Genomic DNA, 19,303 nt, shown 5'->3' with positions numbered 1-19,303 from the left:
TACGGTTTTACTTTTTTCATCAAATAATTACAGCCTCGCTGAGCATAAGAGAGAAAATAATTATTCCAAAGTTTTGCCTGGTATTGTATTAACCTTAATGTATTAATTAGGTAATATACAGTACCGCTACAAATGAACTGCCAAATATATCTAGGTTTATCTAAAATGTAAATGTTAGAATGAATGTACTCCCAGAATTTATTTGTGTTTTTAATGAGGTTTAGAAATTAAATAAGCCTCACCAATCTTAATGCATCCAAAATGTCTTTTCACAGCGAAAGCACTTCAATCACACCACAAAACGTGTGTTACACAGACTATTTATTGATGCACAGAGACCAGAGTATGTGAGTGACGCAGAGTAGAAACCAGGCACATCACTCTGGTACTGTTCCATCACGTGCAAAACACATGTTAACAGGCTAAGGTTTGTTTCAATAAACCACAAGACTTTTCTTTACGTAAAGCTTATATATATATATATATAGTTTTTTATATATCTTGTGCCCAGACTGTCATTGTATTTAAATAAATAAATACATTAAAGATGTTACAGTGAAGTAATAAATAATATTCTTGGACAACACAGAACAGTTTTTTTTTTTTTTTTTTTTTGATCAAGGAAATCCAAACGAGTGGAGCTGCAGCTGAGTGATTACAGGACGCTTTGAGTGGGGCTTCATTCCCGCTTAAAGCCCCATTCATGTGAATCAGTCTTCTGCATCATAATAGTCTTTTTTTCATCCCAAGGTACAAGACAAATTATAAATATTTAAATAGTACAAAACTCTTGTGCCCCAAAAGAACCCTTCCAGAAGAGTGACTGATTCGCAGTGGGACATACTGTAGGTTCTGAGTGGGAGAAACACTAACACTTGATTGCACAAATAGTGCCAAGGACCACAAAACATTAAGAAGGACCCAGAAGAACTATCCTATAAGATCGAGGACTTGCCACTTTCTTTGTGCTTGGCATCATGACAAGGTGTCATCTATGTATAAATGTAGAGTGTATGACTCCCCAAGCTTCCGAATAATGACCCTTGACTGCTGTGAAAGTAACGTTTTTTTTATATCCTGTCTGGCACTAATATTTGTAATGACATAATTGTGAAGCAATAATACCCTGGAACCTACTTGAATGACAAATATTTTCCTAGAACAAAACTGGCTTTTCGCTTTGCACAACAGCCTTTTCTCAGACTACGTGACTCAGGCTTGTCTTCCAGTAGTGTTCCGTTGCTTTCTCTCTGTGCACGAGACCGGACACGCTCATACGGCTAGACGGTGTTCCCTCTCAAAACATTTCACCAATTCCTTCCATGGAAATTCTTATTGCTTCTGTCCCTCCGTCTCTCTGTCAGCATAATCACTTGTTGCTGTTATACACACCACACTGATCTCCCAGGCACACCGCAGAAGTGATCATGTTAATTGCCGTTTATTGCATGGAATTATAAACCATTACAGTGCTACCAACATAGCCTGCCAAAACAAAGAGAGCTCATTTATTTAGCCAAAGTTCAAAGGGGTTCAACTAAAACAAAGACGTAAAAAAGGGGACTGTATTATGTATTTCTTTAGTGATATGAAATGTCTTTCTCGTATTATTAAGCAGAAATGACCTTAAATTACAAGGCCAGCAAACTTTGAATGGGTGCTCAAAATTTTTATAAATAGGCAATTCACGCAAACACTTGACTACTAATTTTTTTTTGTTCCACACAGTAAACTCTCTTTCTCTTTTCTCTTATTTATGAATGACGTGGTATACATTCTGTGTTTCTAGCATGCTTGCCAGTGTCTTCCACAAATTCCTCATTTGATAATAGTTGGCTAGAGCTTTCCAAACTGCATAACCACACTGCAATTCATCAGGCGTGCTATGACACCTCACTGCTGAGTTTTTTCCCACTCAGGAAACAAACATAGCTCTCGCTTCATGGTTGTGCTTTTGTTGCCGTTTTCCAAAGCCAACAGAATATGAAGTATTAGGAGTCCAGCTGTACCTTTCAATTACAAAAAGCCCTGTGGGAGGATACCCATTACTTACAGTGGGATTCTCCCAGTCTTCCAATTGTTAACGCATCAATTATGGGCATGGGATTCCCAGATGTAGCATTCGTCAAGCTAGGAGCTGGCTTGGCAGGTGATTATCAGCAGGTGGGCTTATTCTGCATTGTGTTTCCTACAGAACTGGCTGAAGTTGAGAACCTAGACCAAGCCCAGATCAAATTTTCTTCACTTGAGGGTTTGATTACTTTGAGGGTGTTGAATAAGGAGACGTGTTTAATTTGCTTCCTGTGAAGCTTAGGTGGGTTTGAAGAACTTGCTGACAGTGATTAGAATGAATCCAAGAAGATGTGGGCGTATACTTCTCAGAATTTCAGATGTTGGGAGCTCTGTAGCTCTGTGGGTGTAAAGAACATAGATTTTTCATTCAAGAGCTACCTACCAAATTGCTAAAGAGCTACCAAAAAATTAATTCATCCAAAAGCAGTCATTGTTCTCTCACCCTCATGTTGTTCTGAACCTGTATGACTTATATCCTGCTGTGCAAATTGTTCAATCAATCAATCAATCAATTAATCAAATCAATCAATTAATCAATCAATTTTCTCGCACAAACTACTTTAAACTCCAAAAATGACAAAAAGGCCTATAAAAGTAGTTCAGCTTTGTGTGAGGAACCAAACCGAACACTCTAGAATCAGACTGGTGCAGATTTTGAGGCAACACAGTCTTGTTGCAGCAGTTCTTAAGATAACATCTCACTATAATTTATATTTATAAAAAATAAATTTGTCTGTGCTAACAACATCATATGTCTCCAGAACACTTGGAATATAGCACACAAATCACATGTACTATTTATAACCCCCCACTCACAAATTACGTGATAATAACTATATGTTGTATATGCACAAAAACTCTACATTTTGTAGTGTTCAAGTTAATTTTTCCCCTAGATATTTAGAATGCTGGAACTAAAATTACTTGATTGGATTAGATTTGATTTACAGTCCTGCACTGTTCCAAAGAAAAAAAAAGGGAATAACATGGTTGAAATTATCCAATTTAAGGGAGATTATTTCGAAGTTTATGCCAAGAAAGCATTGTGTTTGATATAGTAGAGAAAAACGCAAAGATGTTCTGGAAAATCACAATGTGCCAATGATAGAGAACAGCACATGGGTTACTTTTAGTGCCAACACCACAACATGCAAATGTTCAGCTTTCAAATTCATGAATAACTCAATAGTAGACACTTCTTGTTTCCAATAATATATCTACTTAAAAAAAAAAAAAAGACATTTTGGAGAGGATAATTGTCATGACTTCCATCAAACTTGCCATTAAACGTATTAAAAGTATTTCTGATGTCTAAATGCTCTTACAAAAGAAAAGATGTGGGTTCTAACATATAAGCTGTTTCATTATATTTTAAATAGACTAATGTTTTAGACAGACTGCAAGCTGCAAATTCACCAAAACAGAACAGTTGTTTCAAGAAATGCAGTTTACAAGCAAAAGTCCTCAATGACTTAAGGACCACACATACTGAAAAAAAAGTGTCCAAGAAATGAATCGGAAAATTAATAAAATATTGTACGATGCAACAAACAGGCAACATCCTTTCGCCTCTCAAGTTAGACTCAAAGAATGTGAAAGCATGTTCTCTTATCTAATCTTCTGGCTCATTACTAAAAAAACCCTCACAATATTTATCCCCTCAGCTGTCATACAGAATCCCAACATTGGAAGAATATCGGAATTACTGTAATTTTCCTTCTGCTTCCACAAAAAGGGGGCTGACTCCTTTTCTCTTCTATTTAGTGAAGTTTTCCTTATCTGCATCTTATTTCAACCTCTGTAACCAAGAGGGAGAGAGAGAGAGTGAGTTTGTTGGAAGGTGAATGGAGAGGGCAGGCTCACATCTGCAGCCTCCTCCAACCCTGCGCTTTGCACAGCCCTGACCATGAGACAGCAGACAGTGTGAGTGAGGGGCTATTTATTCAATAAGGGTCCAGCTCTGTGCACATCAAACTCTGGTAAATCTTTCTTTTTTTTCTCTTTTTAACCAGTGTGATGCATTGATTCTCTTGACTGTTGTGTTAGTTGCACTTTTTCTTTTGGCTGCAAGCAGCATGCAGAAGATACTGTTTCACATCTCATTATCTTATGGCTACCCCAACAGATGAGGTCATTGTAAAAAAAAAAAAAGAGAGAAAAAAAAGGAAAGAAAGAAATGCTTGTTTGAAATTCATCCAGGGCTTTTCGAAAATGTCATTTTTCATTTAATGGTGATTGTCTGTCGAGGGTTGGGTTGATGTGTTCCCTTTTGAGAACATGTAAAAAGATGCAAGAGAAACTACATGTGCATAGATCCTCACATGCTTTGTCCTTTTTTGTCTGCAAATCTCCGTTCTTGCAGACAACCTGCATGTTGAATTTATTAGCAATGGTTATCAGTTCCTGACATGTGCCACTGTCACGATTGAGGAATGAATGGAATTATTTAACAGGGCTTTGTCCAGCAGCCGGTCCAGGGGTAAATGTGCAAACAAGTTATTCAGTCTAAGGAACGACGTAGTCTTATTTAAATCCTAAGAGTTGCGTTCCCTTGTTTGGGTAGCAGTGGAGATTAAAAAAGGCTGCACAGAAGAGCTGGAAGAGCATCAAAAGGGAGATTCTCCAACAAACCATTTGTGAGTAAGTCATGCATGTTGATCACGTACGTAACTTGGTGGAAACTCCCTTGTAACAGCTCTGTCCTTGGTAGACTGTTGCCTTTACGGTCTTGATTATGTGAAACAATTTCAGTGGTCTCTCTCTGATTTAATGTTTTGGCATTTCATTGGAGCCTGAGGAACTTGGCCCCCCATTTATTTTCCCCTCTTGTTGGCAAACTAATTGAACATGCCTTACAGCAGTTGTTGATTTTGGTATCGAAAAGCACTGCATTACAATAGCACATTTATAGCTGTGCAATGGAAAACAGGCAAAAAGGTTTTAGTAAGACAATGACTGCCAGTTAGAAAACATGGAGATAACTGATCCAAGACAAGCCATACACAATAAATCAAGAGTAACTACAGATGTGCAACAAAATAAGAGCTACAAGGAAAATACCTTTCCTTGGAAACCGACTAAATAAAGCATACATATTTGGCAGTCTTCTTAGGATACGTGGAGAGGTTAACACCTCATCTGGAGGACAGGGAGGAATCAGCTGTTCAACAAGGGTTTCCTGCCTCCCACATACAGTTGGACAAAACCCATCAACACTAAATAAATCTTAAACAAGTATCACTAAAAACCCGATAAATTACTTGCACTGAAATTCCACTGAGATTTAAATGTCATGTTTTGGAAGACACCTGCTTAGGATAAATTTGGCTAAATTGAAGGGGGCAATTCCTTTTCATAGAGGAGAATGTTTAAAGACGTCGCATTCCAGCTTCATTATGGTTCCAGAGTCTCCTGCATCTTGACCTGGGACTGGAACCATAAACTGTCTGGAGGTCCCCAATAACTTCCAAGGTCAATGAGAAGGTCATGGTGCAAAGACAAGCCATATGGCTAAAGGTACAGGCTGGCAGACACATATGTCTTTCCAGTTTTTGTGCAGGACTTGTAGTCATTAATTCCACGAAAGTAATGGTGCATTACCAAGATCGTTCTGCACTGTCCTTTTTCTTTTCTTTTTTTTTGGTCTAGAGTTGCTTTGGCTTTGTCACATGAACATGAGCTTGATCGTTGCCCAGAACTACAATTTCACTGGCAGAACAATTTCCAGTTCCAAAGAATAGTGTGTGCGGGGGCGTGGGTTTGAGCTCTTAGCATGCAGACATGCTCATGAAAATATTGAAGCGTTCCATATACCTCCCCTTGTGATGGGCTTCGCAAAGGACTACATCTTATGTGTTATAGGGGTGATACATCATGATACACCTCCTGGTCAGATTGGAAAACCTTAGTCATATTACTAGCCAAAGTTGAAGGAAGTATAAAAGTTTTACTCGTGTTCCGTTCTTGCTCAGATCTCTCAGCTGGTGAGGATGGTAACTTGCATTGGGAATCTTTGTTTGACTGCAGCAATCAGTATGCCAAAAAACACCCCCACCCCTTCTAAAGGGAGCATATCTGGTCTTCATTTATTACAGTGTTTTTTATAATGTCTGCAGTTCTTTCTCTTTCTGGAAACAGCACACAGTTTCCAACAAGAGCCAGAGTTAGATGAAATACTATTTCAAAACATGACATGATTCTACTTGGTGAGATTGCTAATAAAACACAACTGGAATATATTGAGTTCAATGCAAGTAAAGCTCAATTAAGAGCACTTGTGGCATTATGTTGGTTACCATTTCAAAAGTATAGCAACAATATGCACATTAACATGATTTTTGTGTGAACAAAATCAGTTACTATCCGTTGTTCTGTGTAAAGTTACATGCATTTTTAAAACTTTGCTGCCAAGACAACAACCGCTTAAAATGATAAACTGACTATAGAAATTACAATAACCTTACATCTCAAGTATGTAAGTAAGTTTAGACAGAACAATGAATGAAAGTGCTTTAATAAAAGTATAAACTTCACATTGCTGCTTTTAAATGCTCCAAATCCATTGCAATTGCCTGTGAGCTCAGGATTTGCTTTAAGGAAGTACAGGATGTTTTTTTTTTCTTTTCTTTTTTTCAGTAATCAAAATTATGCCACAAATGCTGCTTATTCAACTTTAATTGTATCCTGATCCTGAATATTTAGTTAATAGGACAATTATGTCATTAACTGAATTTAGATGTCCAAAAGAGTATGAAAGAGTCACTCTTGGTGAGATATTGATTTACTTTATCAAATTATATATATATATATATATATATATATATATATATATATATATATATACACACACATACACACACATTTTCTTATTTTTTTTAGCTTTTTAGTTTTAATTCTAAATGCATTTTAACAGGTTGAATCACGCAGAAAAAGACCTCTCTCTAAATGAGCGTGCGCACTAGTCTCTACTAGACTTCATGGCACTCTGTAGGAGTGTTTTTCCAGTGCAATGTTGCAAGTATTTAGCTTACCTCTACATGCTTGTGAAGGGTTGATGTTGAGATTTTAGCTGCTAGTTGGATCTCCCTAGGCAAGCACAGCTTACACTGCATAACAGAGCATAAATATGGCCAGGGGTTCACTTCATTTTCTTTTGAGTTCAACTTCAACAACATAATATGACGAGGTTTTGTTCTCAACATAATGCCTGTCTTGTCCATCTGCATCACTGATCTATATATATATATATAACTGGATCGCTCATCGCGTTCTAAACTGCCAACAGGCAGTGAAGCCACCGGAAGTGTTCGATCCGCCATCTTATTAATCCCTACCAGCAGAGAGCTCCATTGAGTTACATTCAAACCGCTGTCCTAAAATAACTCTATTTGAAGCAAATCAGTCAAACGGGATTCGTTTTTATGTTAAGTGCATGTAAATTCATCTTTACTTCAGATATTGTCTGGGGTGTTTACGGTCTTTTGGGGCAGGATAAGCGATATATTTAAATCATGTTAGGTGCGTGTGTCTGCTGCGCACTGACGACACAGGTAACTGATTAAACACAAAAATTTCTTTATGAACAAAATTATTCAGGAATTATTAAACGAACGTATTAGTATCAGAAATGGATTTTAATATATTACAATGAATAATGCAATTATGTTGTTAATATTGCTCTATAATGAAATATAGATTTTTTTATTTACTATCTGGGAAATAAAGCTTTGTATTTATTTCTTAAATCTGTACTGTATATAGTCAGTTATTTCTCTGAATAAATTCAGATTTCACAACGAACACTTTGTAGTTTGATATATGTGTTGAGGTCGTGACCGTCTGATGTTTATAGTGTTCATGATGCTCACTACTGTAAGGAACGTAGCTTTTTAATAAGTAGAGGAAATTCCCAACATTTAAAAAATAACCGTTTACATGCCTAGGGTGTTCGCATTGTAATAATGTACAGTGATACTTCATATTTATAAACACTGACTTGTTAGGTGATGTTTTCTCATTAAAATCATACAAATTCCTATTAATTCAATGGAACGTTTTTGCACACTAGGGATTACCAATATGGCGGTGCGGCGGCTTCACTTTAATGACGTCATGAGCAATCCAGTTCTATATTATAGATCAGTGATCTGCATCCTTCTTGTGATTTTAGCACCGGTTTGCTCTCCTGCCCATTATTTACTGCAGTAGTTTTCAGGGAGCGATTTTTATTTTTTATTTTTACTCAGTTATTAATGTGTATTAAAATGTAGTGAATTACAATACTTCAAACAAATGATACTTAAGTAAAAGTAAAATAAAAAGTAGAAGTACACAACAAAGCTACTCAATTACAGTAATGCGAGTAAATGTAATTTGTTACTTTCCACCTCTGGTATTGCACAATATGTCTGTTTCTCATTCAAGTTATACAAAAAGGGTGCACACAACCTTCATTTCCATTCTTTGGTTTTCATATCCAAACCTAGAAATGCACAACCATCGTCGTTAGCATGGACCGAATTAACTGCATTGTATCCTGTGCGCATCAAATGCAATACAACTCCTGCTCAACTGTTATGGTTGAGATGTTTACATTGATTACAAAAAGCATGTCATTCATTTAACAAAACTATAAAAAAAATTAACATCTGCAAAATCCAAAGGCATTCATGTGAAGACATCTATGAAATGCATGTCTTATCTTTATTTCTCTTCAGGTGCTAAACTGGAGCTTGGTACTTCAGGAACATGGGTTGCAAAATGAGATCCATGCATTTTGTGCTTTGGTGTCTTTACTTCATGCTCCTTCACTTGTTTTGCACAGCACAAGATGAGGACATGAGATTAAGTAAGCGTGCTTCTCTCATCTTCACTAGCGTATGATGCATGAAGACTATTCACACAGATAACATCACCTAATGATGCAGTGTTCATTGTGGCCTGTCTTAATACAGAGCAAATGCAACAATTTCTGGAACACAGGGCAGACTGTCAATAATTTGATTGAAGATAGAACTTTAGAGTCAAGTGTCTAAACTGTGCCTTGCAGTGTGAGAAGATCAAATGGTCAACTTATGAGGAACAAAATCTCATCTTCATTCCTCAATTTCAGGTTGTAGAACAGCGCCAAGTGATTTAGTATTCATACTCGATGGATCATGGAGTGTGGATGACATAAACTTTGAGATTGTCAAACGGTGGCTGGTAAATATCACCATGAGCTTCAACATCGGTCAGAAATTCACCCAGGTTGGGGTGGTGCAATATAGCGATGACCCCTTTTTGCATATACCCCTGGAAAAACATTTATCAAGTAGTGACCTAATCAAGGCAATGGAGTCCATAGAATACATGGGTGGGAATACAAACACAGGGAAGGCCATAAAGTTTGCTAACGACAAACTCTTCGCCTTGTCTGAGAGAGGTCCAAATGGCATTGCAAAAATCGCTGTGGTTCTGACGGACGGGAAGTCCCAAGATGAAGTGCTGGCAGCTGCAGAAGCTGCAAGGAAAAAGGGGATAATTCTCTTCGCAATTGGCGTTGGTTCTGAGACCGAGGAGGCAGAGCTCAGGGCCATTGCTAACAAACCATCCTCAACCTATGTTTTTTCTGTGAAAGACTATAAAGCTATCGCAAAGATCCGTGAAGTTATTAGGCAGAAGCTGTGTGAAGGTAAGCCTTCATGTATTGCTAAGCTTTCATATTTCAGGTGCTACAGTTTCAAATTCATTGGTGTAACATTTTTCACATGTGTCACAATGAAATTACAATGTTTTATGACCTTGAGCTTCCACAGAGGACCAGGATTTTTTTGCTTTACCATGCCATCCATGTACAAGTGGAGACAGGTTTATGGCATCTCCGTGTCTGAGTTGCATGCATAATTAAGTGTCTCTCACCTCAATGCACAGATCACAGTTTGATTCATACCCTACAACATCCAGGTGTTCTGAGTTCAACAACATGGCTGTAAATTGTCCAAAAGTGTGAAATCAGGATCATGCATTGCTAAGCATGTTTCAAAGATTGTGACATCAATTTCCAGCAAGCTTACAAACAAGCCAGTTCAATTATTTGAAAGTTCTGCAAAAGGCCAGTGATTCTGAGATGTTTATATATTGTGAATCCAATTTTGGCAGATGCAAATGTCAAGTTTGTATAGTTCCCACCAACCAAAATTACTGTGAGGTATAGATTGGATTTGCAGTTAAATCTGCTGAAAAGCAGAAGTAGCACAACATTAAGTATAATAATGGTAAAAAAAAGTGATCAAATGCCAGATCTGATCTTGAAAAGTGGAGAAAGAATACTTCTCAAGGCGCTTTTCTGTTCTAACAATGGATTACTCAGCAACAACTCTACGCAGACTTGTTAAAAAGCAAAAATAAAAACTGGAGTCCAATACAGCCATTAGCCGGCAGCCATATCACCCTGGAGCCCAAGACCGGTTTCCCACTGAAGCTAAGCAGGGCTGAGCCTGGTCAGTACCTGGATGGGAGACCTCTGAGAAAACTAGGTTGCTGCTGGAAGAGGTGCTAGTGAGGCCAGCAGGGGGTGCTCACCCTGTGGTCTGTGTGGGTCCTAGCGCCCCAGTGTAGTGATGGGGACACTATACTGTCAACAAGCACCGTCCTTCGGATGAGACGTTAAACCGAGGTCCTGACTCTCTGTGGTCATTAAAAATCCCAGGATGTCTTTCGAAAAGAGTAGAGGTGTGACCTCGGCATCCTGGCTCAATTCGCCTATTGGCCTCTGACCATCATGGCCTCCTAACAATCCCCATATCTGCTGATTGGCTTCATCACTCTGTCTCCTCTCCATCAGTAAGCTGGTGTGTGGTGGGCGTTCTGGCGCAATATGGCTGCCGTCGCATCATCCAGGTGGATGCTGCACACTGGTGGTGGATGAGGAGATACCCCCTGACAATGTAAAGCGCTTTGAGTGTCTAGAAAAGCGCTATATAAATGTAACAAATTATTATTATTATTATTATTATTAGGTTGGAAAAACTGCCCTCCATAAAATTTGCTAAGACTCCTGAAGCTCATCATAGAAAGCTTTTCCATACACTGGAAAAGTTAATGATTAAGGCACTTTATGATAGAAGAGGTCATCTCTCGTCTGGTATTTTCAATGATGGGGACATTCTTTAGTTGGACTGCATATTTGCACAATGTCCAGTGTTTCATGCCAAGGTCTTCCTACGATTTTTTAGACTAGTTTCCAAGCCAAATAAAATAAACCACTACATTCCATAAATGTTTAACCCTTTGCAGACATTTTTTTTCAGCAAACATTGCAAACATTGCTGTGATTTTAATATTAAAGCTCATTAAAGGCAGGGAAATTATAGGGTAGTGCTTGCTTAGCTTAATTTAGATTCATGCATCATTTGTTGCAGTGTTGCAGTTTACATTGTCTTCTCAATTTAATGTACCATAGAGACTGTGTGTCCAGCAAAAATTCCAATCAATTCTCGAGATGAGAAAGGATTTGACATACTACTCCATTTCAACTTGGCTAAAAAAGCTAAAAAGACACAAGGATCTTTTGATGGCAGCAAAGCCTACCAGGTGACATCCCGAGTTGACCTGAGTGAGAGCACCAGGTATAATTACGTTTGGTTTCAAGCTCCTATGTCCTAGAAAGTATACTCTGTTCGAAGTGAAACAGTGTCTTCATCTTAATGTCCGTAGGATGTTATTTCCAGGCGGACTTCCACCATCCTATGTTTTTGTGGCCACGCTGAAGTACAAAGGCTCCGTGGTTATGGAAGAGTGGGATCTATGGAGGATACAGACCAAGGACGAAAAGCCTCAAATGGCTGTTACTCTAAATGGTCTGGACAGAACAGTGATGTTCACCACCACAAGCAGCACACCAAGCGGAACTCAAACTGTGGTCTTCACTAAACAACCTGCTAAGGTAAATACACAGCTTGACAGAAGAAGCCTGAAACAATTCATGAACTCAAAGGAACACTCCACTATTTTTGAAAATAGCCTCATTTGCCACCTCCCCTAGAGTTAAGCAGTTGTGTTATAATGTTTTCGAAACCATACAGCCAATCGCCGGGTCTGGCAGTAGCTTTAGCTTAGCACAGATCATCGAATCTGATTAGACCGTTAGCATCTCACTCAAAAATGACCAAAAAATAATTTTGATATTTTTCCTATTTAAAACTTGACTCTTCTGTAAGTACATCAAAATAAAATATCTTTGCACCTGCTGCACCCATGGTACGACAGCGAAGTTCGTTGATTAAAACGGCAGAATGAGAGTATTGTTCCTAACCATATCAGCCTAGAAAATCGCAACGTTTAATTTTCCGTCAGTCTCAGTACACAATGTAACTACAGAGTCGAGTTTTAAATAGAAAAATATATAAAAATAACTCTGGTAATTTTTCAGCGAGATGCTAACTGTCTAATCAGATTCAATGATCGATGCTAAGCTACAAATAAAGTGCTACCGCCAGACCCGGAGATCAACTGGATGGATAAAAAAATTTAAAATTCAACTGTTTAATTCTAGTGGAGTTGGAAATGAGCCTATTTTCAAAAATAGAGGAGTGTTTCTTTAATGGTACTGCTTCACTACCTTCAGCAAAAAGACCATGCTGCTTTAAGTTTTGGTCTGCCAGCTATATCAGCACTAATCCAGTCTAGAAATTCACGTGTGCCTAAACTGGTTTCAGCAAGGATTCAAAACTTTATACAGAAAATCCTTTAACAGTGGACTCCAGGCCCATGGCAGCCAAGTATATTAGAGTATACACCAAGTATATACCAGGCTTACCAGTCACCATTTGGACAAAAAAATACTCTATGGAATTGTATACATTATAAACTTGATATTTTTTGTTTAAAACACATTCACACTTATATAAAGATCCTTCAGTAATTAAATAATGAAAACAGTTAAGTTGAACAACACAGAGCACTGGAAGAGTTTAATATTTTATGAAAAATGAAAAACATGAATTCACATAATTGAAAAAAATATATATAGAATACGTTTACTGAAATTAGGGCTGCACTCGACTAAAGATTTGTCTTGTTGACTAGTAGTCGTTCATTTGAAGCATTAATCGACTAATCACACAATAATCATTAATAAACCATTTAAATCAAAATAATCCCTTAAATTGCCTACATACATTGCCTATTAAGCACTCTAGCACATGCATAAATCTTGCCAAGGCACACCGGCAGATATAAGTGATTTTGAATGTGTGTGGGAAAAACAGTAAGAAGTTACTTTCACATTTTAATTATTATTTTTAATAAATTCCTTTTGGGTTTTGAGTTTAAGAGATTAAGTTGGTGACACTGACTTGTCATGTCCGCAGTAGTGGACGCGCCTGTACGCATGTTACGGATTACATAATTTGAGAATATTTGTTTTCCATTTTAAGGTTGTTGGTTTTTTTTGTTTTGTTATTTTACTAGATATTTCACTCTCTATAGATATATATTTTTTTTATGTCTGTAAGGCAACTATACACATAGTTTTGGATTTTCGCGCTCAAGTTCACAGAGACCAAGTCAGAAGAAAGTGCATCTTATTTGCTTTCATTATTTTACAAAAGTGCCATGTTTTTATTATGAGTGAACACAAATAAACGTAGAGTCTTCACAGATTTGAAAGATGTGTTACTCTTATCTGTATGAGCAAAAATTATGGAGTATAGCCTCCATCTGTGCTGCATTGAGCGCTGCTGTTCAGCTTCCACATTCCGCACAGACGGTTGAACAGGTTAATATTATACTGAGCGGATATGTAAAGTTGCTGCTAGGAACATATTTCAGATGATAAGTCATATTTGAGGTCGATGAATGATAGGAGAGCGTTTGGATATCCTGCCTGATCTGGTTAATGAGCCGTGACTTCACCAATGTAGAATGTTTTGTTTTATTTAGGCTAAGTGACCAATAAAATTTTGGACGACCAAGCCTCTTCTGGCCGACTAATCGTTAATTGACTATTTGGGTCATCTCTAACTGAAATGTTCTCATCTTCTTTATTAAGTTTCATTTATGGTATATGAACTTATGAACTTAGTAATGTAATAATATAGTAATGTGATAATGTGTTCCTGTTGCTCAGTGGTAGAGCACCGAGTTAGCAGTGCAAAAGGTTTTGGCTTCAAATTCCCAGGGACCACTGATACTGTTAAAAAAATAAAAAATAATAATGTATAGCCTGAATGCACTGTAATTTGCTTAAGTGTCTGCTAAATACATAAATTTAAAAACTATAAATGTTATAAAACACCATTGTCTATGCTACATTGTGCTTTATGTATTTTACAGAAACTATTTGATGAAAAATGGCATCAGCTGCGTCTTCTAGTGACAGAGGAAGATGTCACTCTATATGTTGATGATTTGGAAATTGAGACATTGGCACTGGAGCCTCCTGATGGTATTTTTATTAATGGAAAAACACAGGTTGGGAAGTACGTCAGCAAAGAAACAACTGTACCTGTAAGTATGCTAATGATTTCTTGAATCCCATTCTACAAACCATTCATTTCTTGTCATAAACACAAAAAAAATATATACTTTACTGTTGAAAATCTCAACTGTATCTCAATGAATTAACTAGGTGGTACTGTGGAAATGTGATGTTGAGATGATGTGTTACAGGCAGTGGTAACATTTAGATGTTCAAAATCATTATAAGGGAAGGCCAACATCAACCCTCTACACTGTGAGTACATCACTCGCGTATGTGCTGAAATACACTTCATACTAGGCAACTATATAATGTCAGTTAGCCTACTGAATTGATACTGGTTGGATTTCACTAGCCAGTAATTGAGTTAGTGAATCCAAAATTCTCATCCGAAATTTTCACACGTTGAAAAGTAAATACGACCTCATGTCATGACCCCATTCTACACAGCCTCAGAAACATCCATCCATCCTGAAAAAAAAAACAGGTCCCCGAAGGAGGGAAGAAGTGCTTCCAATCATTGTTTTCTTGTTAGCAATGGTTACTTCCTAAGAAACATGTACAGCCATCATCGCTTTGTATCAAAATGCCTCACGTACAAGGAAATTGCTACAAAGAATATTGCACCTGAAACGACCATTTACCGGATCATCAAGAACTTCAAGGTCAGGGGTTCAACTGCAGACTGCATATCTTCAGGACATCCCAGAGTGTCCAGCAAGAGCCAGGACTGTCTCCTCCTGAGTCAGCAACAGAATTGTGTCTCCAGCAGTGCAGAGCTTGCTCAGGAATGGCAGCAGGTTGGTGTGAGACCATCTGGACGAACAGTGAGGCCAAGACCTTTTGGACAATTGTCTGGTGTCAATAAGGGCAGCATGAAGCCACATCTCTCCAAGAAAAATGTTAAGGACAGACTCAAATTTTGCAGGAAGTACAAGGATTGGACAGCAGAAGACTGGGGCCAAGTTATTTTCTCTGATGAAGCTCCCTTCGATTGTTTGGGACATCTGGAAAGTCGATTGTTCGGAGAAGAAAAGGTGAACGCTACCATGAGTCCTGTGTCATGCCAACATTGAAGCATCCTGAGACCATCCATGGGGGTTGCTTTTCAACCAATGAAGTGGGCTCTCTCATTATTCTGCCCAAAAACACTGCCATGAATAAAGAATTACATCAAAATGTCCTGCAAAAACGACTTTTTCCAATGGTCTATGCGTAATTTGGTGATGATCTGTGCATTTTCCCAGCATGATGGAGCACCATGTCACAAAGCAAGAGTGATCATTACATTGAAATTTTGGATCTCAATCACAAAGAGGACTTGTGGTCAGTCCTCTAAAGGATGAGTGGACAAGCAGAAGCCCACAAATTGTGATCAACTCCAATAAGTAATAAGTCAAGGATGGATCATCATCGGTCAGGATTTGGCCCAGAAGCTAATATCCAGCATGCCAGAAAGAATCGCAGAGGTTATGAGGAACAGGGCTCAACACTGCGAATATTGATTCATAATATATTTTTTTGCCATTAAAAGCCTTTAAAACTTTTGATATGCTTATCATTGTATTTCAGTATACCATTAGAAACGTGGAAAAATAATCTACAAATAGTAAAGCACTTATGTCACTGCCAAAACTTTAGGCCATGACTGTACAGTAAAATGCTGGATCAAAAACAACCAAATCTGGGTCATTTTGGTAAGCCAGCACTGGGTAGTTTTGATACAGCTGGGTTGGGCTAAATGTGACCCAACATGCAGGGCTGTTAGATTTAACCCTAGAATGCCTGAACCAAAAACATTTACACAAATGCATGCAAAAGGACCATTATTGGAATTAACAGTTATTCAGCATTACGCTTTTTGGTGTGTTGTGGGTGTTTCTGGCGCAATATGGCTGCTATTGCCTCATCCAAGTGGATGCTGCACACCGGTGGTGGTTGAGGACGTCAACCCCCCTCCACCCCCCCCCCCCCCATGTTAAATGCTTGCCCAGAAAAGCAATATATAAATGTAAGGAATTACTACTGTCTGTGTTGCTACTGTAGTCATTAAGGTTGGGTACCGAAACCTTGCATATATGTACCAGACTGAATCATAACAGATTTTGGTGCCACTTAAATGCCTGCATTGTTGATTTAAATATTTCCCTCCGGTGCTCCGAAAGGGACATATCATCACCACCTGTGATCACTATTCTGCATTAATGTGGTGTCAGAATAATGAGAAAACTATCTGAGGAGAGTGTGAATGCAGCAGTTATACTTGCTCTTTTGCCAGCAGGTAGCCTACATTAAATGTGCCTAAATGAATAACATGCAATGAGAAGCGTTTCTAAACATGTTGTCCAACAAAAGAGCAATATCCATATATTGTCACAGTCGTGTATTTATTGTCTTCATGTTTCATAATTCAAAGCATTCTCTATCTTAATCTTTATTATTATCATCATCATCATCATTATTATTATTAAGTTACAGGAATAGGCAGATACCTTTGTCCATATTAGGGATTTCCTGGAGTGTCATGAGCGTCTATTCCTTCTGTGGTGCATATGTGGACTTTCTGCAAGAGGGCACACCAATTTGGCACTGTTATCCTAAAAAACCTAAACGATACCCAACCAAGGTAGACTTTCTGTTATTTTATAATTTCCATCCCATTATCGGTTAATTTGAACCCAGCATTGTAGAAATTTTAAGACAATAATTGAGTTAACCCTGGAAGGCATAAAGGTTATAGTAAAAACCGTAGGCAAATTACACCAGATGACCTGCTTCTGCCAACATTCTAAAGTTCACATCCAATGGACACTTGATCGCAGATGGGAGAAAAACAACCAAACACACTTTGTAGCTCAAATGACTATGCTAGCATGGTGGACCTAGTACATTCAGATTGCATTCATACTACACATATTCATGTTGCTTGATGTTTATACTATACACATGCATACTTAACTGTCATAATGTTCATTAAATGTATAACCAAAAAAGGAGAGCTGAAGGCCCAAACCAAGGAAGATGCTAACATTCCTAAATGTTATGTTTAGAAATGTGCTATTCGCATGTGTGTTGTTTTTATCTGTCTGCCAAGATCATTCAAACATCTCAGTTACGTACGCAACCCTCGTTCCCTGATGGAGGGAATGGAGACATTTTGTCGAACGACATATGGGGTCTCCTTGGGAGGCCAATCATCTCTGAGTTTAAGAGAAAACGCCAATGAAAATTGGCTAGTGGATTACCCGAGCCACTCTCCGTGCCAACGGGTATAAATAGGGCGACAGGTGCATCCACTCATTAGGTTTTATGCTGAGGAGCCAAGAACGTGTCCCGGCAACAGCGACCGGTTCAAGGTTGTGGCATGGGGACATAACGTCTCCGTTCCCTCAGGGAACGAGGGTTACGTACGTAACTGAGACGTTCCCTATCTGTCGGTCACTACGAGGTATGTCAAACGACATATACCCCATATGTCGTTTGACATACCTCGTAGTGACCGAATTTGACCTATGGAAAACGCCACAACCTGAACACCATCACAACCCTGTGGCACTGCAATTGTCGGCAAGACGTGGCGTGCCACAAAAGCTATGGTCGTAACCTTCCCAAAGCCCCAGCGCAAATTCACTGACCTTGGTACCGAAGGGGCCAAAGGGTGAGTACATTGCTGCCGGAGAACAAAGTTAGTGGAAGGGATTTCAACCTTTGGTGAAATATTGCTTCAAATCTTCCCTATTTGTTCTTTCAGCTTGGCAAGACAATGGGGAAGCAAGCCTAGGAACAGGCCGCTAAGGAGACCACATCCTACCCGTAGGGAGGTGACATATGGAGATACTGATATGGACTGACCCAGGGGGCAGTACTACATATGGAAAGGGTCTCTGAGGAAGGTCATACCTTAGAGTAGCTGCCAGAAGATAACAGCTGCCAGAAGAGACTGACAGAACGGGCCTGTCAAGGAAAGACACGGGTTTGCCAAGAGGGAAACCTTACTGTGGAAGAATACACATATGGGATTACCCATAAGGAATCAAGCCATATGGACACCTAGCCCAGTACAGGGGCTGACCAGAACTCCGGGCATGCTAACACCAGTACTGGGCCTGGCGACAGACTGCTCCGCCAAGTCTGACCGCCGAGGGTGCTGGAGGATGCTCGACCAGGGTACACCAACTGGGGAACTCTACTGGGAGAAGAAAGGCGCTCGCATCCCTGTGTTAGGGGGTATGACGCAGCAAACGTGACACCCAGCCAGCCCTTCCCGCCAATTACCTGTTACCCAACACACGGGAAGAAACTGGCTCTACACAAAGGTTGTAGAACCCCGCAATGGTGTTAGGTGTCGCCCAGCCCGCAGCTCGACAAATTTCTGCCAGAGAGACACTGTGCGCCAGTGAATAGGAGGAGGCCAAACTCCGTGTGGAGTGCGCCCTCACCCCCAGGGGGCACAGCTCGCCCTTGGAAACGGTAGGCCAAGGCGATGACATCCACTTTCCAGTGGGCCAACCTCTTCTTGGAGACAGCCTTCCCCTTCTGCTGACCTCCAAAGCAGACAAGGAGCTGCTCAGAGCTTCTGAAGCTCTGGGTGCGGTCCACATATATTTGAAGCGCTCTTACGGGACACAGCAACGCCAAGGCTGGATCTGACTCCTCCAGGGACAGCGCTTGCAGGTTCACCACCTGGACTCAGAAGGGAATGGTGGGAACCTTGGGCATCTCCTCGCGCAAGACAGAGGCGTCCCAAACTGCCACTGAAGTCTCAAGCAC

General features: G+C 39.3%; 1 protein-coding gene across 2 annotated transcripts in view; it reads left to right on the top strand.

Annotated features, from left to right (window-relative positions):
• The first annotated feature begins 3,882 nt into the window (after nt 1-3,882).
• The window catches only part of col21a1 (collagen, type XXI, alpha 1), a 115,112-nt gene continuing 99,691 nt past the window's right edge, over nt 3,883-19,303 (top strand). For both annotated transcript variants that reach the window (XM_026224742.1, XM_026224740.1), the window contains exons 1-6: nt 3,883-4,052; nt 8,790-8,920; nt 9,185-9,745; nt 11,516-11,681; nt 11,770-11,998; nt 14,389-14,562. In XM_026224742.1, coding sequence (XP_026080527.1) covers nt 8,821-8,920; nt 9,185-9,745; nt 11,516-11,681; nt 11,770-11,998; nt 14,389-14,562 — 1,230 coding nt within the window. In that variant the 5' untranslated portion in view covers nt 3,883-4,052; nt 8,790-8,820. The remainder of the gene's footprint in view (nt 4,053-8,789; nt 8,921-9,184; nt 9,746-11,515; nt 11,682-11,769; nt 11,999-14,388; nt 14,563-19,303) is intronic.

The sequence above is a fragment of the Carassius auratus genome, chromosome 38, assembly GCF_003368295.1.
Source record: "Carassius auratus strain Wakin chromosome 38, ASM336829v1, whole genome shotgun sequence".
NCBI classification, from domain to species: domain Eukaryota; kingdom Metazoa; phylum Chordata; class Actinopteri; order Cypriniformes; family Cyprinidae; genus Carassius; species Carassius auratus.
The sequence above is the reverse complement of the archived record's forward strand: the minus strand, read 5'-3'. Positions and strand labels throughout refer to the sequence as shown.